Source organism: Lithobates pipiens, unplaced genomic scaffold, assembly GCF_037356315.1.
Source record: "Lithobates pipiens isolate NorthernLeopardFrog02 unplaced genomic scaffold, aLitPip1_a1.2 Scaffold_18, whole genome shotgun sequence".
Taxonomy (NCBI): Eukaryota; Metazoa; Chordata; class Amphibia; order Anura; family Ranidae; genus Lithobates; species Lithobates pipiens.
The window spans coordinates 253,446,930-253,467,698 of record NW_027507758.1 but is presented as its reverse complement, the minus strand read 5'-3'; the positions used below and the strand labels follow the sequence as shown (position 1 = coordinate 253,467,698).

Sequence of the window (20,769 nt, the reverse complement as noted above, 5' to 3'; positions counted from 1 at the left end):
ATATGACGTGATCAGGATTATGAGCCGCTGCGCGCCCCCGGGGGCGCGCATCGCGGCGATCGTTGTTGCAGGGTGTCAGTCTGACACCCGGCAACTACGATCTCGGTAAAGAGTCTCCGACGGAGACTCTTTACCACGTGATCAGCCATGTCCAATCATGGCTGATCACAGTGTAAATGGGAAGAGCCGGTGATCGGCTTTCCCTCACTCGCGTCTGTCAGACGCGAGTAGAGGAGAGCCGATCGGCTGCTCCTCTGACAGGGGGGGTCTGTGCTGATCGATTATCAGCACAGCCCCCCCGAGGATGCCCACACTGGACCACCAGGGATGCCACCAGACCACCAGGGAAAAGGTAATCCTCCCTAGACCACCAGGGATGCCAGTCAGCACAATGGATGCCAATCAGTGCCCATAATGGATGCCAATCAGTGCCCACAATGGGCATCACTGATTGGCATGCATTATTGTTTGGCACTGATTGGCATCCATTACTATAGTATAACACCAATGCCGCCTATGAGTGCCCACCTGTGCCGCCTATGAGTGCCCACCTGTGCCGCCTATGAGTGCCCACCTGTGCCGCCTATCAGTGTCCACCTGTGCCGCCTATCAGTGCCCACCCGTGCCCATCTGTGCCGCCTATCCATGCCCATCTGTGTCGCCTATCCATGCCCATCTGTGTCGCCTATCCATGCCCATCTGTGTCGCCTATCCATGCCCATCTGTGCCGCCCATCTGTGCCGCCCATCCATGCCAATCTGTGCCAGCTATCAGTGCCAATTTGTGCCACCTATCAGTGTCCGTCCGTGTCGCCCATCCGTGTCGCCCATCAGTGCCGCCTATCAGTGCCGCCTATCAGTGCCGCCTATCAGTGCCGCCTATCAGTGCCACATATCAGTGCCACATATCAGTGTCCATCAATGCCGCCTCATCAGTGCCACTTCATTGGTGCCACATCATTGGTGCCCATCAGTGCCGCCTTATCAGTGCCCATCAGTGTAGCCCCATCAGTGCCCATCAGTGAAGGAGAAAACGTACTTATTTACAAAGTTTTGAAACTGAAACAAAAAAAATTTTTTTTTTCAAAATTTTCGGTATTTTTTTATTTGTAGTGCAAAAAATAAAAACCGTAGAGGTGATCAAATACCACCAAAAGAAAGCTCTATTTGTGGGGAAAAAATGATAAAAATTTCATTTGGGTACAGTGTAGCATGACCGCGCAATTGTCATTCAAAGTGTGACAGCACTGAAAGCTCAAAATTGGTCTGGGCAGGAAGGTGTTTAAGTGCCCTGTATTGAAGTGGTTAACCACTTCCCGACCAGCGCACGACGATGTACGTCGACAGAATGGCACGGGCAGGCATATTGGCGTACAGGTACGTCCAATATTCAATGCCGCCCTGCCGTCGGGAGCGCGCCGCCGGCGGCGCGCTCCCGCGCTGGTCGGGACCCCCGTGACTCGATTGCCGCAGGCATCCCCGCGATCGTCTCACGGAGCGGCCGAATGGAGGAAATGCTGTGTAAACAACATTTCTCCATTCTGCCTAGCAACTAGTGACGCTGATCTCTGCTCCATGTGATTGGAGCAGAGATCAGTGTTCACTAAATGAAAGCCCAACCCCCCCACAGTTAGTAACACACCCCTAGGAACACTTAACCCCTACACTGCCACCCACTGGTTAACCCTTTCACTGCCAGTGTCATTTACACAGGAATCACTGCATTTATATAGCAGTGATTACTGTATAAATGACAATGGCCCTAAAAATGTGTCAAAAATGTCCGATGGGTCCCCCACAATGTCGCAGTCACAATAAAAATCGCTGATCGCAGCCATTACTAGTAAAAAAAAAATAAGAAGAAATTATTAATAAAAATGCTATAAGACTATCCTATTTTGTAAATGCTATAACTTTTGCGCAAACCAATCAATAATCGCTTATTGCGATTTTTTTTACCAAAAATATGTAGAAGAATACGTATCGGCCTAAACTGAGGGAAAAAAATGTTTTTTATATATTTTTGGGGGATATTTATTATAACAAAAAGTAAAAAATAATGCGTTTTTTTCAAAATTGTCGCTCTATTTTTGGTTATAGCGCAAAAAATAAAAACCGCAGGGGTGATCAAATACCACCAAAAGAAAGCTCTATTTGTGGGAAAAAAAGGACGTCAATTTTGTTTGGGAGCCACGTCGCACGACCGCACAATTGTCAGTTAAAGCGACGCAGTGCCGAATCGCAAAAAGTAGTCTGGTCTTTGACCAGCAAAATGGTCCGGTCTGCAAGTGGTTAAAAATTTAAGTTCAAAGGGAAGGGGGGTTAGATTGTGCTATGGACCACTTAATTTAAGAGGTATTGGATTTATGCTGTAGGAAATGTATAAATTATAAAAAATGTATAAAATATATAATATGGGAAATTAGGTAAGAGCAGCCTCTATTTATTTCCACCTTGACAGGTGGAAAGATACTAAAAAGGGGTGAAGAGAAATAGACCTGGCGCTATACCCTTTCCTGCTGGAAATCTGTACGTTAGGATTCTATGGCATATAATTTCCAGCGTGCTGGCAATTAAATGAGAATAGTGAATATAGTAAAAACAATGAAAACCACTAAGTAGCAAATATTTACCATAAATAGTTCTACCAATATGTTATTATTATTAAATAAATAAAGTGCAAGTGCAAATAAATTACATGTGCCACAATCTATATACTGTCATTCATAGAAAAAATTGATAGGGAAAAAAAAAGGTGAATAGGAAGATAAATAAAAATTAGAACGAGAAGTGATGGCTTGGTCTTGCCTTTGAATATAGTGACTGTGCTTAGTCTATCAAGTATTTTGCAAAAAGTGTCATGCTGAATATAATCAAGATAAAATAGCGTGATAGCTAGTACACTGTAAATAAAATAAACGTGTGCAGTGCAAACCAAAAACAGTAATATGATTAACATTCACAGTGAACCATATGCATTTAAATTGTGAATAGTCTCTAGTGAGTGGCGGAGTCTTCCGTGCGTGAGGGAAGAGGAGGGGGGGGGGGGGGGGTGATGGTTCCAATAATGTTTCCCGTGTTCAGTGGTTAAATCTATAGTATGCTCTCACCGGAAAAAGTACCCCATCCGGGGTGGATCGACCTTCACAATATCAGCTATTGTGTCGCTCTCTGGCTTGCTTCAGATACAATGCTGGGGGTCTCTCGTTTTTCCGTGAGTGTAGTGTACCACGTTGTGTATGTCAAAAGAAAGGTATATCCATAGCGTGATAACGTTTAAAAGTTCATATTTATTTGAAAAGATAGATTAAAACTACTTACAAACGTAGATATTGCTATTGCGGTTGTATTACAGTTTAAGGCAGGTTTAAAAGTCCCGCTCAGCTTCCTGGTTTGTGCTAGAGGTGTACGTCGTCTGGCCACGTCCTACGCGTTTCGTCACTCAGACGTCACCCGGAGAGCTTTCTTTTGACATACACAACGTGGTACACTACACTCACGGAAAAACGAGAGACCCCCAGCATTGTATCTGAAGCAAGCCAGAGAGCGACACAATAGCTGATATTGTGAAGGTCGATCCACCCCGGATGGGGTACTTTTTCCAGTGAGAGCATACTATAGATGTAACCACTGAACACGGGAAACATTATTGGAACCATCACCCCCCCCTCCTCTTCCCTCACGCACGGAAGACTCCGCCGCCACTCACTAGAGACTATTCACAATTTAAATGCATATGGTTCACTGTGAATGTTAATCTTATTACTGTTTTTGGTTTGCACTGCACACGTTTATTTTATTTACAGTGTACTAGCTATCACGCTATTTTATCTTGATTATATTCAGCATGACACTTTTTGCAAAATACTTGATAGACTAAGCACAGTCACTATATTCAAAGGCAAGACCAAGCCATCACTTCTCGTTCTAATTTTTATTTATCTTCCTATTCACCTTTTTTTTTCCCTATCAATTTTTTCTATGAATGACAGTATATAGATTGTGGCACATGTAATTTATTTGCACTTGCACTTTATTTATTTAATAATAATAACATATTGGTAGAACTATTTATGGTAAATATTTGCTACTTAGTGGTTTTCATTGTTTTTACTATATTCACTATTCTCATTTAATTGCCAGCACGCTGGAAATTATATGCCATAGAATCCTAACGTACAGATTTCCAGCAGGAAAGGGTATAGCGCCAGGTCTATTTCTCTTCACCCCTTTTAAAAATTTAAGTTCCATCGCATTCATTAAGATCTTGGGAAAATCAATGCAAAGTGCACAGTCTATTTGCCTTTAGTAAATGAACCCCATTGTGTAGCATGTCTAGATGTGTATGTAAAAGTCTGTATTTTTCATAGTAACCTATTAGATTCCAGCTCTTGTATTTCCAGGACATGTTTGAAGAGAACAGAAACATGTATTTGCCTTAAGAAACACAGCCATCTTTCTTTTAGTCCCTTTCAAATAATATTATGCATGTAATGTCATTTTATAAACGTAAAATCTGCAAAGTGTTATATAAAGGTGCTCTGGAAAAATGGTATGAGAAATGAATGAACATACCAAAACTGAATCCAGTTTCTGTTTTACTTTCATCATCCGCATTGAAGATCTCGCAGCAAAGATAGAATCTTGAAGTGTGAGAACATCAGAATGATTACTGACATCACTGTGCACCGTTTCTGCCTCAAGCTGAGCAACTAAACAAATTAGAAAAGAATCATACAGAGGGAACCAGTACTCTTTCAGATTGTTAAAATATAGGTTTATATATAAATATTTTACATATTTTTCTAATTGTGGATGAAGAAGGGAGCAGTTAAACCCTCCGTCAACCTCTGCACCCCAATTACTATAATTTTATGTCAAATAGACACAATAGAACGTTAGTGAAAAAGAAAAATTCCCTCTATAATAGTTGTGATCAGAACAAGTGCCATTCTGAGTGAAGATTTTATTCTCTTAAGTGGACCATAGATAAATCAAAACTCGGCTGGTTCAGAAGAGCCTGGACGAATTTTGATTTGTCAATGGCCATCCCCATGTGAAAGGAGTCGATCTAACAGGCCTGCTGGTAAATTTTTGTTCTGTTAGGGTCTGCAGCCAATCTGCTGCAGCACTTATTTTTGTATTCTGACAGCGGAGGAGTCCTAATACGAGATTACAATAAAAGTGAGGAGGATTCCTCCATCCATCTTGATTGTGTGGATGGGGGAATAGATTTTGTTTTATTAGTCTCCTGGCTTAAAAATAAACGATGGCCATGAGCAAAGAAAACTGTAATTAGTTGCTACTGGGCAAAACTGATGGTCAGACAATGCCTTACGTAGACACATTCATAAATGAGGGCTACTATGAACACCAATAGAGTGTAAGACTGGGTTCACATCAGCGATGTGCGCTAATGTCATCACGGCTCCTCCACTGTGTCACATTCATCTTTTTTTTTTTTTTTTTTTTTTATTTATTCTTTATTTTCAGATTTTTCAGAATATACAAACATAAACTATTCAATAAATTGATAAATACAACAACATTTCTTTAAGAATGAACTCCCTTATCCCTCCCTCCCCACCCCTCTCACTCGGTCCCTTCCCCGGGCCTTTTCCCTTTTTCCTACTCTGTCTTGTTTTCCCCTCTTTCTGATTTTTCCCTTCTTCTTTACTGACAGTCAAGTAGCTTTAAATAACCTTCAGTTTTTCCAAATTGTATCCACGGTAGCCATTTATATTGATATCTCCCTTCTAGGTTATCCAGTTTATAGATTGTCTCTTCAATATTTCGTGTCCTTTCTAACCTTTCTACCCACTCCATCATCGAGGGGGGGTCGGGTTTCCTCCATCTACGCGGGATCAGTGCCTTAGCGGAGTTCAATAGGCAAGGAACCAGGGAGTACCCATACTCTCTCTCTCCTTTTTCCGAGTCGTGAAATAAGCAAACCCATGGGTCTCTTCTAATCCCTTCCCCTGTTATTTCAAAGATAGCTTTTATAATTTTCTCCCAGAATATCTGTATCTTGGGGCACTCCCACCATATATGAGCAAAGGTCCCCACCGCTGAGCAGCCTCTCCAGCATGTTGCGGGGGTCTCGCTACTAATTTTATTTCCTTGCTGTGGAGTTATATACCACCTTGTTAAAAGTTTATATGACATCTCTCTAGTTTGAAGGTCTTTGGCCACCGAGTACGTTCGTCTAATAATCCTATTTCTATGGAGATCATTATTCAGCGGTCCCAGTTCATTTTCCCACTTCTCCATATAGGGGGGGTATTTTTGCTCTTCTACCTCTATTAAGATGTCATATATTTTTGAGATCCTTTTTACAACGCATTGAGGGTTCCCTATCAGCTTCTCCAGAGGTCTAAGTTGCTCCGAGCCTCGTAGTGGTTGTGTTAAAGACTGAATAAAATAATATAATTGTGAATATCTCCACTTATCTAAAGGCTTGTGCCCCCACTTTTCTATTAATTCCTCATATGTGCATACCCTATTCCCTTCCATAACCTCTTGTAGTTTAATTTTATCTTTCTTAGCCCATCTACTATAATATACATATTCCTCTTGCCCTGGTAAAAAAAATTTAGTGTCTAGTAATGGCATAAATGGTGAGTTATGTTCCCACTTGTGTCTCTTATTTATTATGTCCCATATTCGCAGTGACCCTTTTGTCAATAAATTTGTGCTAATCCCTAATTCTCTATATTTTGCGGGTATCCATATTATCTCCCCTAATTCCCTTCTACTTAGCTTAATTTCTAATTCCACCCAATCCTTCCCCTTTTTATTATGTGTCCAGTCTGTGATTCGTGAGATTGCTATGGCCTCGTAGTACTTTTTGAAATCGGGCATTGCTAATCCTCCTCTGGCTTTACTTCTTATCAAAGTATTGAGGGCCACCCTCGCCGCTTTTTTTTTCCATATGAATCTTTTAATCATCATTTTTAATTTATTAAGATATCCCTGTGGTAATATTATGGGGACCATTTGACATATGTAAGTAAACATTGGTAAAATAAACATTTTAACTGTGTTTATTCTCCCTATCCATGATAAAGCTTTGTATTGGATCCTATCTAAATGATGTTTAATTTTGTTCAGTAGGGGGATATAATTAGCCTCATACAAGTCCCCCATCCCTGCTGTAAGCTTTATTCCTAAGTAGGCCAATTCCCTCCCACTCCATCTAAAAGGGTATTTAGTTTGTAGGGTTCTCTGTTCTTCTACTGGTATATTTAAGTTTAGGATTTCGGATTTGGTTGCGTTAACCTTAAAATTGGAGACTTTCCCATATTTTTTTAGTTCTTCCATAATCGCCGGTATAGAGGTCTCCGGGCTAGAGATATAGAGCAGAAGATCGTCTGCAAAAGCAGCAACCCGATAATCCCTCTCATCTACCCGTATTCCCTGGATGTTTTGATTCTTCCTAATAGCAGTCAGGAGGGGTTCTAGTGCCAGAATGAATAGAATTGGGGAGAGCGGGCAGCCCTGTCTTGTCCCGTTGCACAGTTCAAGGGGGCAAGACAGGGTCCCGTTTATTCTTATTTTAGCTTTAGGCTTAGTATACAAAGCTTCTATCCACCCTCTCATCCTCTGTCCCAATCCATATCGCTCCAACACTTCGAATAGGAACCCCCAACTAACCCTGTCAAATGCCTTTTCAGCATCTATAGACATGAGTATCGAGGGGATCTTCTGTCTTATGGTTTCCTGGCTTAGCATAATAGTCTTTAGTGCGTTATCCCGACCTTCTCTCCCCTGAGTAAAACCTACCTGATCCTGATGTATCCACTCTGGGACATGAGGTCTTAATCGTTCAGAGATAATTTTTGCAAAAAGTTTAATATCTGAATTTAGCAAGGAAATTGGCCTGTAGCTTTCCACTGCCAACGGATCCTTAGCCTCTTTCAGGATCAGGACCACATGCGCCAGTAGTGTCTCTTCTCGAAAATTTCCATCCCTCCCCACTGCATTAAAATACGCGCATAATTTTGGGGTCAGCTGTTTTTGAAATTCCTTGTAGTATGATATCGGGAACCCATCTGGCCCGGGGCACCCTCCCTTAGCTGTATTTTTGATCGCCCATTCGACTTCCAGCTTTGATATTGGGGCTTCTAGTGCTTCCATTTCCATTTGTTTAGCCTTGGGGATATCTATCCCTTTCAAATAGTCCTTTATTGCATCCCGGCCTCCATTCTCTAAGGTTTCCTGTTGGATATTATATAGGGTTTTGTAATATGTATAGAACGTGTTCATTATATCCTCCGGCATATTTTGTATGTCCCCCGCCTCATTTCTTACTTTTGGAATAAAGGTTCTGCTTTTCTTATCCTTCACCCTCTTGGCCAGCCATTTACCGGCTTTGTTTCCCCATTGATACATCTCTGTTCCTAGGATGTGATAGGCGGCCCTCCTGTCCTGTTCTAGAGAGTCTTCTAGTTCTCTCTTTTTTTTTACTAGATCCCGGGTATCGTGCAGTCCCCTTGGTCTGCTGCTCAGCTCCAGTCTCTGAATTTCTTCATACAGTAGGGCTTTCCTGCTCTCTCTCTCTCTCTTTTTCCCTGCACCAATCCCTATTAATACCCCTCTTATTACCACTTTATGCGTTTCCCATAGTATAGGGCTTGAAATTCCCGGTGTATCATTTAATCTGAAGAACTGTTCTATCTCCCTCTCAACCTTACTTGCAGAGTCCTTGTCCTGTAACAGAGATTCATTCAGTCTCCAATTCAGCCTCGGTCCATGGTCCTCTCCTATCTCCAACCCAATCATAACTGGTGCATGATCTGACACAGTTCTAACTTTTATTTCCGCCTTCTTAAGTGCTTTCAGAAATGAATGCTCCAGGAAGATATAGTCTATTCGGGAGAAGGAACCATGGACCGAGGAGAAGCAAGAGTAATCCCTATCCTTTGGGTGAAGTACTCTCCAGGTATCCTGTAGTTGGAATGCAGCCAACGCCCTTAAAAACATTCTCTGCTTATATACCGATGTCCTTGGGCCTCCTGCTGAAGTATCAACTTTGGGGTTTACACTCCAGTTAAAATCTCCAGCAAGAATTAATTTCCCCTCTTTAAAATCCTCTAATTTGTTCAATATTTTCTTTAGGAATATGTCCGCATTCTCGTTTGGGGCATAAATGTTTACAATTGTGCATTTAAGGTTAAACAACATTCCTTTTAAACACAGGTATCGTCCCTCCGGGTCCACTAGTCGCTCCTCTAAATTAAACCTCGTTGTTTTACTGAAGCCTATTGCAACCCCTCTGGAGTACGAGGATGGGGAATCCCCATAAATCCATACCGGGAAATCAATCGAATTCAGTCTGACCCCTGAGGTACATGTTAAGTGCGTCTCCTGGAGACATGCAATATTTGCCTCCATATGCTGCAACTCATCGTTTATTCTATGTCTTTTCATTTTTGTGTTTAAGCCCCTTACATTATAGGTAATAACGTTAACTATCCCCATACCTCTCTTCCAAGGGGCATTCTCCCTCTCTTTTTGGAGCGTCTAGTGAACCCGTTGGTGACCATACCTGTTACCCCTGTAGAAGGACCGAGTGAGAGCCCATAAATAACCCCCAAAAACCCAAAACCCCCCTCCCTCCCCCCTCCCTCCCCTTGTCCTATAACAAAACGTCTCGTAAGACTGGGTAGGACTCCCCTTTTCATGTTAAACCTATGGGACTGGTAGGCCAGTGTCGGTGGTCTCCTCTCCCCATAGTGTCCCTGGGGTTCGCCCCCATGTCCGTCCGAAACTTCCCCAAGCCTCCCCTCTCTCCTCCCCTCCTCCCTCCTCCTCTTAGTCCCCTGTTCAAATTTATCTCGGCTTCAGGTAATTGGATTCTTTCGACTCCAATCGCTCGGCCTATCCTGTCTAGTAGTCCTTTGGGTCCCACTCCTCTCACCCCCTAGAACCTCTTCAGTGTCCCATTCTATCTGTGGAGCAGGATGTATCCCTAACTGTTCACAGAATTCTTGTAGGTCCTCCGGGAAACGTAGAACCGCAGATCGGCCGTCTTTCTTCCCTATGAGGCACGCCGGAAATCCCCACTGATATGGGATGTCGGCTGCTCTCAATAGTTCCGTTAGCGGTTTCAACCGTCTCCTTCTTCCAAGCGTCTCCCCCGCTAAGTCGGAGTAAATCTGCAATTCCACGTCTCCGTAGAGCACCCCTGGCTGTGTTCTAACTTTTCTCATTACCTGCATTTTTTCCGCTACGTGGTGAAATCTCGCTATGACATCTCGTGGGGCTTCTGATCTAACTCCAAGAGGTCGCGTCATCCTGTGTATTCTATCTAGCTTCAGTGGGGTTGTAGCTTCTCTATCTAATAAGGGATTGAGAATCTGTTGGGCTATCTCTCCAAGGGCAGATGCGCTAACTGTCTCAGGTAGACCTTTTATTCGTATGTTCTTCCTTCTGCTTCTATTCTCCTGGTCTTCTAGTTTGTATCTAATTGTTCTATTTCCCCTACGGAGGGCTGTTACCTGCTCTAAGATTCCATCTATTCTGTGCTCCTGGGCCTCTACTTTGTTTTCCACCTCCTCAACTCTCCCCAAAACCAAGCCTATGTCCTCCCTTATAGTTGCGATATCTGCCCTTAGAGAGGTCTCCATTCTCATGAACATCTCTGAGAGCATCTCTCTAATCTGTGGGGACTGGTCAAATTCCCTTTGTCCATCCAGACTCCTTTCTCCTGCCTCTAGATGTTCTTGTCCCTCCCTTCCTTGAGCTTCATTCTGGCTGCTATCCCCACTGTGTAAGTTCACGCTATGTTTTTTTTTAAGTTCAGTTGCCTTAGCGACCGGGTTTTTTGTCCCTCTGCTATCCTCTCCCCTCTGTCTGCCAGGGCCCGGGCGGAGCAGTTTTTCAGAGTGTCACATTCATCTTAACGGCCTTGAGGAGCCACGCTGAGTGCACATGTTGGCGGGGACATGGAGGGCTGGGTGTGGCGCAGCTCGGCCTGTCCGTGTTGGCGCTGCAGCTAATGAGTGGCGGGAGTGGCTGCGGCCAGGCTTGTGGAGGACGGAGCTTCAGGGATGAGAGCAGAACCATTAGTTCATTGGTCAAAGAAGTGTTCGGGGTAGCCGTGGAATTCTCAGCCAGAGGCCTAAGGGTAGAGGACATTGAGGCCGAGCTGGAGGAGAGCCAGGAGAGCGGCAGAGCCAGGTGAGGGGGCCGCAGGGAGGACATTGAGGGGACTGAACATGGTAAGGGAGGTGCCAGACTGTCCTGTCCAAGCTAACAATCCCCCCCCCCCCCCCCACCAATAACCTGTCACAGTATAATACTGTTCCAGCTATCACCCCCGCTTATTACCATAGCACTCCCCTGCCCAGTGTCACCACAGACCAATTGCCATCCTTCTCGACCAGCATCCACACAGTCCTCTGTTCCCCCCTCCCTCCTGCACCTCTACATCAAGGGGGACATGGGGCTGCAAGTTGCTCATAAGTGTGTTCTGGAAGGAGACACAAAGGCACAGAGGGGGAGATTGTCAGCATTGCTTGTTAGTACAACGATCTCTACGTTTTTTGTTCATTCAGCCTGCTGAGTTGAATGAAAAAAAAAATGTAGTGTGTACCAGGCTTAAGAGAAGGATTTTAATGCAAGTACAAAAATCCAACTTTCTTTCATGTACTCTGAGGTAGACAGGAAGTCATTCACCTTCGGCATGTCCAAAAGCCGCCCAACTGAAGAGTGGGGGACACAGCAAACAATAGCCAATAGGCCTACATATAAAACAGAAAACTGAGGACTACCTGCAGCTCGAAGAGCCACCTGAAGGACCTTATACCAGAGGCAGTTATATTGCAATATTCACCTGATGGAACATGGAGAATGGGTGAAAAGACTCTGCAATGCATCAGTTCTTTAGAGCACACACCAGCAGCCACGATATAATGTGGCGACTGGTGCAAATGAGCCCTAAAGCGACAACCATTTTCACCAAAACACGACTAAAGGATCAGCTATAATAGTGGCAAGATGCCTTTTAGAGACTTTGATCAGTTGACAGGGTATGGCAAAGCAAGGTCAGTTAGGATGGGGTGAAGAACAGTTCCTGCCAATGATAACAGAGATCCATAGAGAGGACCTTGAACCGTTTATCATTTGGGTCCTTAAAGACAGGTGCCTCCTCCACCGTTACGGTAATTGTTTTTTTCAGCCAGGACACTTCCTAATCCAAAATAGGGGCAGGCCACTTTTTAACATAGCCCTCTTCAAACAGGTACAAGGCTATAAATCACCTGGGAGGAAGCAAACATCTTGTTAGGGGGGGTTTTCAAACTTCATACTAGAGGAATACTTGGAACAGCAGTTGCAAAGGGAAGGTCTCTGCAGCCTTAGAAGCACTAAAGGACTGAAAACTGAATAACTACTTGTAGAAGCAACGGGTTGATCCCCTCGTTTTTAAGTGTGTACTGTATCAATAAGAGCTGAAACAGTCTACCTCTTGCAACACCTTAGAGACAAGCTTGTTATATAAAAACTGAAGCAGTTTGGTAACAGACACAGTCTCGGGGGCTCAGAGGCCACCAGTAGATCAAGAACAGAATCAGCAGAAGGTGAAGGAGTGCTCTAGTTTTCCTTTGCAGTTGGAGTCATGAACAGGGCGAGTTGGACCATAAAGTGACTCAGCTTAAAGGATAGAGACCAGCCACACTTGATGAAACTCAGGAACACTCTAAAGACAGGTAAGACTCGAAGATGTAGAGGGCGACAGGGTTCCAGGCTGCAGATGTCAGCCACATCAGAAGGTATGCTGCAAGCAGCATGAGTGCCGTTAGTGTGAGGTGGGGGCATCTGGAACATTGGGATTGCCCCCATTTCTCAAATCATACATTTTACAAACGTATGATGGCAAAGCTCAGGGTAAGGCCCGTGGTATGAAATCCCAACAGCTGATAGCAGGTGAGGGTCCAATGGCCAGAGATGACCAAAGTCACTGTATGGGCCAGAAGGAACAGATCAAACATAAAAAAAAGTTTCTCATGACACCTTGCAAGGCAGAGCAGCAGCCAGAAGATACTTCCTTGACTCTGTATGGTGGAAAAGAGTAGACAGTGAACGCACACAACACTCCACCCAGCAGATGAAGTTGCGCTAATCTCACAGCATTATCCCCAACTATGATGGAACCAAATGAAAAACAGGAGGTTATAAAAGGTGCCCAGTGAGCTATGTACTTGAGGTAGCTCCAGATGCTTTTCCCAACCGACTCACTCACATATTGTGTCTTCAGAGACAGGGCAATGTCGGTGACTCTGGACCTGGAAAGGATTCTACGGTTAAACTTGTTACTGGAAAGGAGTCTGGAGAGTGCTCTCAACAGACCCCAGTGCCCGAAGGTCCCTTTCAGGCTATCCCTGCAGCAGCCAGCACAGCAGAGTCTGGACGCAGCATTCCAAATGCCAAGCTGCAGATGGTTACTCACCAAACAAAAAAGGTGAAGAAAAAAAATGTGCTACCAAAAATAGGTTTATCTTTTACACACCAGAGCTAAAGAAAGGATGTTCATTTTTCTAGGACACTTGCAAAAACTGAAGCTTGCTGGCAGTAGGAAAAATGATCTTGTGCTGGCCTACTGTTTTTTTGTTTTTTTTTGTTTGCCAGTGTTTTATCCTCCTGTAGAAGGGAGTATAAGTCAAAGGTGAATGACTTCCGGTGCCCTCAATTTACGAGTAAGAAGGAAGTGTATGAATAGCGTTTTACACAATCGTGTACGAAAAATCAAATCTATATAAAAATTTGATACATACTTTATATGTATTTCCTGTATACTGTATGTATTACACAAACACATACATACAGTACAGTATATACACACACACACACGTATTTATTATTTGGTGGATAAAATAAGTATTGAACACGTCACCAGTTTTCTAGGTAAATATTTTTCTAAAGGTGCTATTGACATGAAATTTCCACCAGATTTTGGTAACAACCCATGCAATCCATACATACAAAGAAACCAAAACAAATAAGTTCAGAAATTTAGTTATGTGTAATAAAATGGTATGACACAAGGAAAAAGTATTGAACACACTAACTGAAATTAATTTAATACTTAATACAAAATCCTTTGTTGGTAATGACAGCTTCAAGATGCCTCCTGTATGGAGAAACTATTCACATGCTTTGCTTAGTTGCGATTTTTGCCTATTCTTGCACACAGTCTTCCACATGGTCTTTAAATATTGAGGTTGGGTTCACACTGTTTGCAGAGCGGCTCGCAGCAGAGGGTCCGATGCGTCCCAGTTCTCTGTTTCAGGGGCAAATCAGGCTCAAATCTGTGCCTGAATTGAAAAAGAGCCAAGGACGCACAGGACCCTTCTGCAGTGCGCTCTGTAGCAACCCCGGAGATGTGTAAACCGGCTCCATTGAGAACCAGTCACAAGCTCCTGTCATGCGAACTGGATGTGGGGAAAGTCCGTGTCCAATTCGCATAAGTGTGAACCCAGCCTGAAGGTTCCGTGGGCTTCTTCTATGAACTCTGATCTTTAGTTCTTTCCATAGATATTTCTATTGGATTCAAGTCAGGTGTCATTGGCTGGGCCATTCTAGCAGCTTGATTTTCTTTCTTTGAAACCAATTGAGAGCTTCCTTGGCTTTGTATCTGGGATCATTGTCTTGCTGAGATGTCCACCCTTGTTTCATCTTCATCATCCTGGTGGATGGCAGCAGATTTTTGTAAACCATGTCTATGTACATTTTTTCATTCATCCTTCCTTCAAGGACATGAAGTTTGCCAGTGCCATGCCATGATGTTCCCCACCTCTAAACTTCACTGTTGGTGTGGCGTTTTGGGGTGATGTGCAGTGCCATTAGACCTTCAAACATGGTGTATATTATGGCATCCAAATAGTTCAATTTTGGTCTCATCTGACCAAACTATATTCTCTCAGTATTTCTCCCAGTATTTCACAGACTTGTCTAAAAGTTGTGCAGCAAACTTTAAACAAGCTTTAGCATGCTTTTTCTTCAGCATGTAGTTTGGCATGGTGGGCATGCACACAGGCCATGTTGGTTGAATGCATTACTTATTATTTTCTTTGAAACAAATGCTTGCTAATTCCAGGTCTTTCTGAAGCTCGCCACAAGTGGTCCTCGGCTCTTGGTAACTCCTCTGTTAATTCTTTTCACTTCTCTGTCAGAAATATTGCGATGATCATCTGGTTATGGCTGGCTTATGGTGAAAATATGTTCTTTGCACTACCGGATTATGGCCCCAACAGTGCTCACTGGAACATACAGAAGTTAACAAATTGTTCTGTAACCAATGCTATCGGTATGTTTCGCAACATTTAGGTTGCAAAGGTCTTGAGAGAGAGCTCTTTGCTTTTACCCATCATGAGAGGTTTGTGTGACACCATGGTAATGTGACACCTTTTTAAAGGCCATCAATTGAGACTGAACCAGCTGATATTAATTTGCACTGACAAGGGGCAGGATTGCTTTCAAATTACTGATAGATTTTAGCTGGCGTTTTGGCTTTCCATGACTTTTTGCATGTGTTCAATAATTTTTCCCTGTGTCATTCCATTTTATTACACATAACTTAATTTCTGAACTTATTTGGTTTGGTTTCTTTGTATGTATGGATTGCATTGACTGTTACCGATGTGGTAAAAATGTCATGTCAATAGCACCTTTAGAAATATATTTACCTAGAAAAATGTTGACGTGTTCAATACTTATTTTACCCGATGTATACAGTATGTATTACACAAACACATTGTGTGTGTGTGTGTGTGTGTGTGTGTGTGTGTGTGTATGTATATATATATATATATATATATATATATATATATATACATATATACACACACACACACATACACACACACACACACACACACAGACACACACAGATTTGTATTTATTATATGAATACACACACACACACATGCATATAACCATGTCTAATATAAAAATAAATTATTTACATTACTTTGTAAGCATTGCATTGCACTGTGCGAACTGAATACGTCATGAAATGCTGAAAAAACACAATATGATGGAAAAGCTAGCTCAATAAAGGGGAAACTAAGCAACTTATGCCCTGTACACACGGTCTGAAATTCCGACGGAAACGGTCCGATCGGATTATATTGTCGGAAAACCTGATCGTGTGTGGGCTCTATCAGACTTTTTCCATCGGAAATTCAGACGGAAAAAATTTGAGAGCAGGATCTCAAATTTTCCGACAAAAAAATCTGATTGGACTTTTTCCAATCGTTTGTAGAGAATTCTGATCGGACAAAGTGCCACGCATGCTCAGATCAATTACGAGACCAAAGCTATTGGCTACTAGCCTCAACGTAGTCCCGTCGTAACGAACAAACGTCATCATGTTCCGAACGATCAGATTTTCCGGCAACTTAGTCCGACCGTATGTATGCAACACCAGTTTAGGACAAAATCAGACAGAAAAAATACGACGGATTTTATTGTCGGAATGTCCGACCGGGTGTACAAGGCATAAGTATTAGCAACAAAGTTTGCTTCATTTAAACAGTTACATTTATTTTTTTCTCATACTCTCATTACACGTAGATGTATCTCTGTTCTTCTAAGCTTTCATTAATTATTTTAGTATTTTTTTTCTCAGAAACAACTCTCTGAATGCAGTCAGTTCTTATTAAGGGCTGGTCTTGGCATTACTTTGAAGCATTACCTACCTTTGTAGTCATAAATATATAAAAGGATAGGCTGATTTGGTCCAAAGGCACAAAATGCAACCATATGTTCATGAGGATGAAAGACAACATCACGAAGAGGGGCTGTGTAGGATAACTCAGAATACTTTGCTACTTGATCCCCTGTGATAAAAGGCATACCATAAAAAGGTTTAGAAAAATAAAATTACAATGTCAGTTCCCCAAACTAGTAAGAAACAGTCTATCTATGCCAATCTAAAAATGTTACATAAAAATCGACTTATTAAAAATGTCTCATTACTCATTGTCACCAAAGTTATTATTAAGTTACCAATGAAAAAAAAAAAAAAAATAGAAAAATCTTTTTTTTAATCAAATACTTTGAGATAATATTGTGCGCACACACACACACACACACACACACACACACACAATACAAAGTTAACCATTATACAAAATACAGTATATGACATCTTTGGTGCAAATTCATGCAACACTTTAAACTTTAGTAACAAAACCGTTTTTACTTTTTTCTTTAAACCCAACAGTAAAGTAGGTCATTCCATATTCCTTGAACATTGCATGGCCTTTTTAATACAGTAGAGCCCCTTCTCCCGCACCCATAGAAAAGGCCCACGATTCCCTCTCCAGTCTTGTATCCTCCCATGCTGCTGAGGTGAACTCAACTGGGGAAATTATGTATTACATTTATTACATTCCTTTCTGAGTTCATTGATGGACACAGCTGCTCTTAACTTTTGACCATTGGGTTTATAGCGCCACCTATAGAAGTAGGACACTAGGCAGAATAAAGAACCTAACACTGCCTATGGGAAGTCCTGACTGGTATAAACCCCCTCTCTGCTATATGCAAGTCACAAAGCAATACAAGAAATAAAAAAGGGGGGGGGTGGATGCTGTGTTTGTCAATGAAGTTTGAGAAAGGGATTTTACACCAAGTAAGAAAAATCCTGTTTTCTTATATGTTCATTGACAAACACAGCTTCTCGTCATTCTTGACCAGGGGGACATCTCTCAAAGACAGCTGGGTAAACAAACAACTGGCTTGCCTATAGCAAATAGGGGGTTTATACCAGCTAGGAGTGCCATAGGCAGTGCTTTGTTTTTTTTCTGCCTAGTGTCCTACTCCTGTAGGTGGCACTATAAACCCTATAGTCAAGAATGAAGAAGAGAACCCGTGTCGTCCATCAATGAATGTAACACAAATTATGAGATTCTTTAGATCATGTCAAAACACCTATCTATTTTAAACCCTTTAAATCAGTGGTCATCAACCCTGTCCTTGGGGCCAACTAACAGGCCAAGGTTTGCAAGATAACTGAAATACATTACAGGTGATATAATTTGCTGCTCAGTGATTGCAGCATTCTAGTCTGCATCTCCCCAAGGTAATACATAAAACCTTGCCTGTTAGTGGGCCCTGAGGACAGGGTTGATGACCACTGCTTTAAATCACATACAGCAATTCCTTGGATTTTGAGTACCCCGGTTTACAAGCAATTTGCAATACAAGCTATTTAAAAAAAAAAAATCCTGACTTGATTTGTGAGCATTGTCTCGCAAGATGAGCAGGATTCAAGCCTCTAGGTTTTTTTTTTGTTTTTTTTTTACAAATAGACCCATAATTTCTTATCAAGAAAAGGGCATACATGATATGTTTATGCATACATGCCATTTATTCCATGCCCTCAATTTCTCCAATGGAAAAAGTAACTTTTTAGGTACACTACGTCCAGGCAATGTAGAGAGACAAACAATGTCCTCATTGAGATGGAACACTGAATTCTCCTTTGGATGAAAGTATGGTCTAGGCCATAATACAACCTTCTTGTTGTGAATTGTGAGGAAAGGTTTTTTACTGGGAAGGGCTGCCAGTTCAGAGACACGTGTGACAAATATGATAGCCTCCAGAAAGTTTACTTTGTTGGCAAGAATCTCCAAGGGATAGGCATGTGAAAGCAACGACTTTGTAAAAGTATGGATAAGGCCAATACCTGCCCTTTAAAAAGGCATGGATAGCAAGATTCTTATCAAGACCTGTTTGCAGGAAGGCCACAGAGTAATCTCTGGGATTGAACTGACTGCGCTCACACCAGGGGAAGTATAATTTACAGAAATGATAATACATTTTCTTGGAAGTAGATTGTATTGCCAAGGTATGAATCACAGACTCAGAAACCCCGTTATCCCTTAACATCTGGGCTTTAACAGCCATGCTGTTAAACAAAGAAAGGACATTGAAGCATGTAGAATAAAGGGTTTTGAGATTTGGACTGATGGGAAGAGGCCAGGGGTCTTCTGCAAGAAGTCTGAGCATGTCTACAGTATGTACCAGGATCTTTTGAGCCAGTTCAGTGCCAGAAGAATCACTGTCTTCCTCTCTTGCTGCATTTGTAGAGCAAGTGTGGGCAGAATGTTCAAGCGAGGGAAGGCATTGATTAATCTGAACTGAGACCAGGGAATAACTAGAGCATCTGAGGTGAGAGCCCAGATGATCCCTGGTTCTGGATACAAAACACAGGTAGTTTGTTGTTGTATATGGAGGCTTGGAAGTCTACATTTTGGCATATCAGTTTGGACACATCTGCATGAAGAAACCACTTGCCACTGTCCGGACTGCAGAAAATCGCTAGGCAGCAAGTTTCTGTCCACAAAACAGAACCTGGTTTACTTCCTTCAAGGCAGCCAGGCTCTTTGCGTCCCCTTGGTGGTCTGATATATGTCATTGTGATGGCATTCTCTGACTGATTCGGTGTCTCTTCAGAAGGGGGGGGGGGGGGGTTCCGGTGCTGGGGCAACAGCCTGGCAGCTCTGAGCTCCAAGATGTTGATAGGAAGCTTGACCTCATCTCTTGACCATGTTGCCTGAGCTGTCAAGAATTGGAAGGCACCTGACAGACTTGTGTCTGTTGCAAGAACTTTCAAACTGTAGAGAAGGAAAGATTTTCCTACTCTTAGAGCTGAAGTAGTGACTCAACAGGACAAGGACTTTCTTGAATGGAACTGGGTGAAAAGTACTGCCTCGAAGGAGGCCACCATTACACCAAGAACTCCCATGGTGAATCTCACTGTGGGATTTATTTTGGATCTCAGTTGCTGAACAAGAGCTCTTAAGCCTTGTACACATGGTCTGAGAATCCGTCGGAATGTGTCCTATCGGACCGTGTCGTCGGATAATCCGACTGTGTGTGGTGTGCATCGGACTGATTCAGTCCGAATCTCCGTCGGACCCAATTGTCCAACATGTTGGAAATATTTCCTGACCAACTGGGCCGGTCGGACCTAATCCGATCATGTGTAGAGCATTTTGATCGGACCAAGTGCCATGCATGCTCAGATCAAATTCCTACATCAAAGCTATTGGCTACTAGCCTGAATGTAGTCCCATCGTAACGAAAATTACGTCATCACGTTCTGAAAGATCGGATTTTTCGCCAACTTTGTCCGACCGTGTGTATGCAACAGTTTTGGACAAGATCCGACGGACAAAATCTGACGGGCAGAATCCGACGGATTTGGTTGTGGAAATCTCTGACCGTGTGTACAGGGGCTTAGAGAGAGGACTTTTTTTTTCTGGAAGAAAGATCTGTGCCTGGGATGTATCCAGGATCAGACCCAAGTAATCTAGTACAGGGAAGGCTAGAGAACAGATATTTGACAAGCAGCGAATTGATTTCTGGACATTTCCTGAGAGTTGTAAAATGAGATAAATCCTTTACAGAAGGTCGCCTGGACAAGTGTTTCTCAACTTTTTTTCAGTCAAGGCGCGCTTTAAAATTATGCACAATCTCGAGGCACCCCATTTTAAAATGTAAACCACTAAACTAATAGTTTTGCATAATGCAAGAACACTCACAAATGTAGGGCACCCAACGTTAGAGGTAATTTATTCTTCCAAAGCAAATACACCTTTGCACATTGGTACCGATTTGTATTCCAATGTTTCTCTTCTCCCTATGTTTCTCTCCCTCACTCAGGTAATGTGACCCCAGCACTGATGGAGAGGGGCAAACAAGGATGCTGTAAAGACACCCAACATTCCTCTTATCAACCAATGCCATCATTGGTTAA

General features: G+C 42.6%; 1 protein-coding gene across 1 annotated transcript in view; it reads right to left on the bottom strand.

The window, feature by feature from the left end:
- Window positions 1-20,769, bottom strand: part of AHI1 (Abelson helper integration site 1) — a 420,928-nt gene that overhangs the window by 186,969 nt on the left and 213,190 nt on the right. The window contains exons 17-18 of the mRNA XM_077486810.1: window positions 16,700-16,840; window positions 4,575-4,711 (exon numbers count right to left, since the gene is read on the bottom strand). Of these exons, the coding sequence (XP_077342936.1) occupies window positions 4,575-4,711; window positions 16,700-16,840 (278 nt within the window). The remainder of the gene's footprint in view (window positions 1-4,574; window positions 4,712-16,699; window positions 16,841-20,769) is intronic.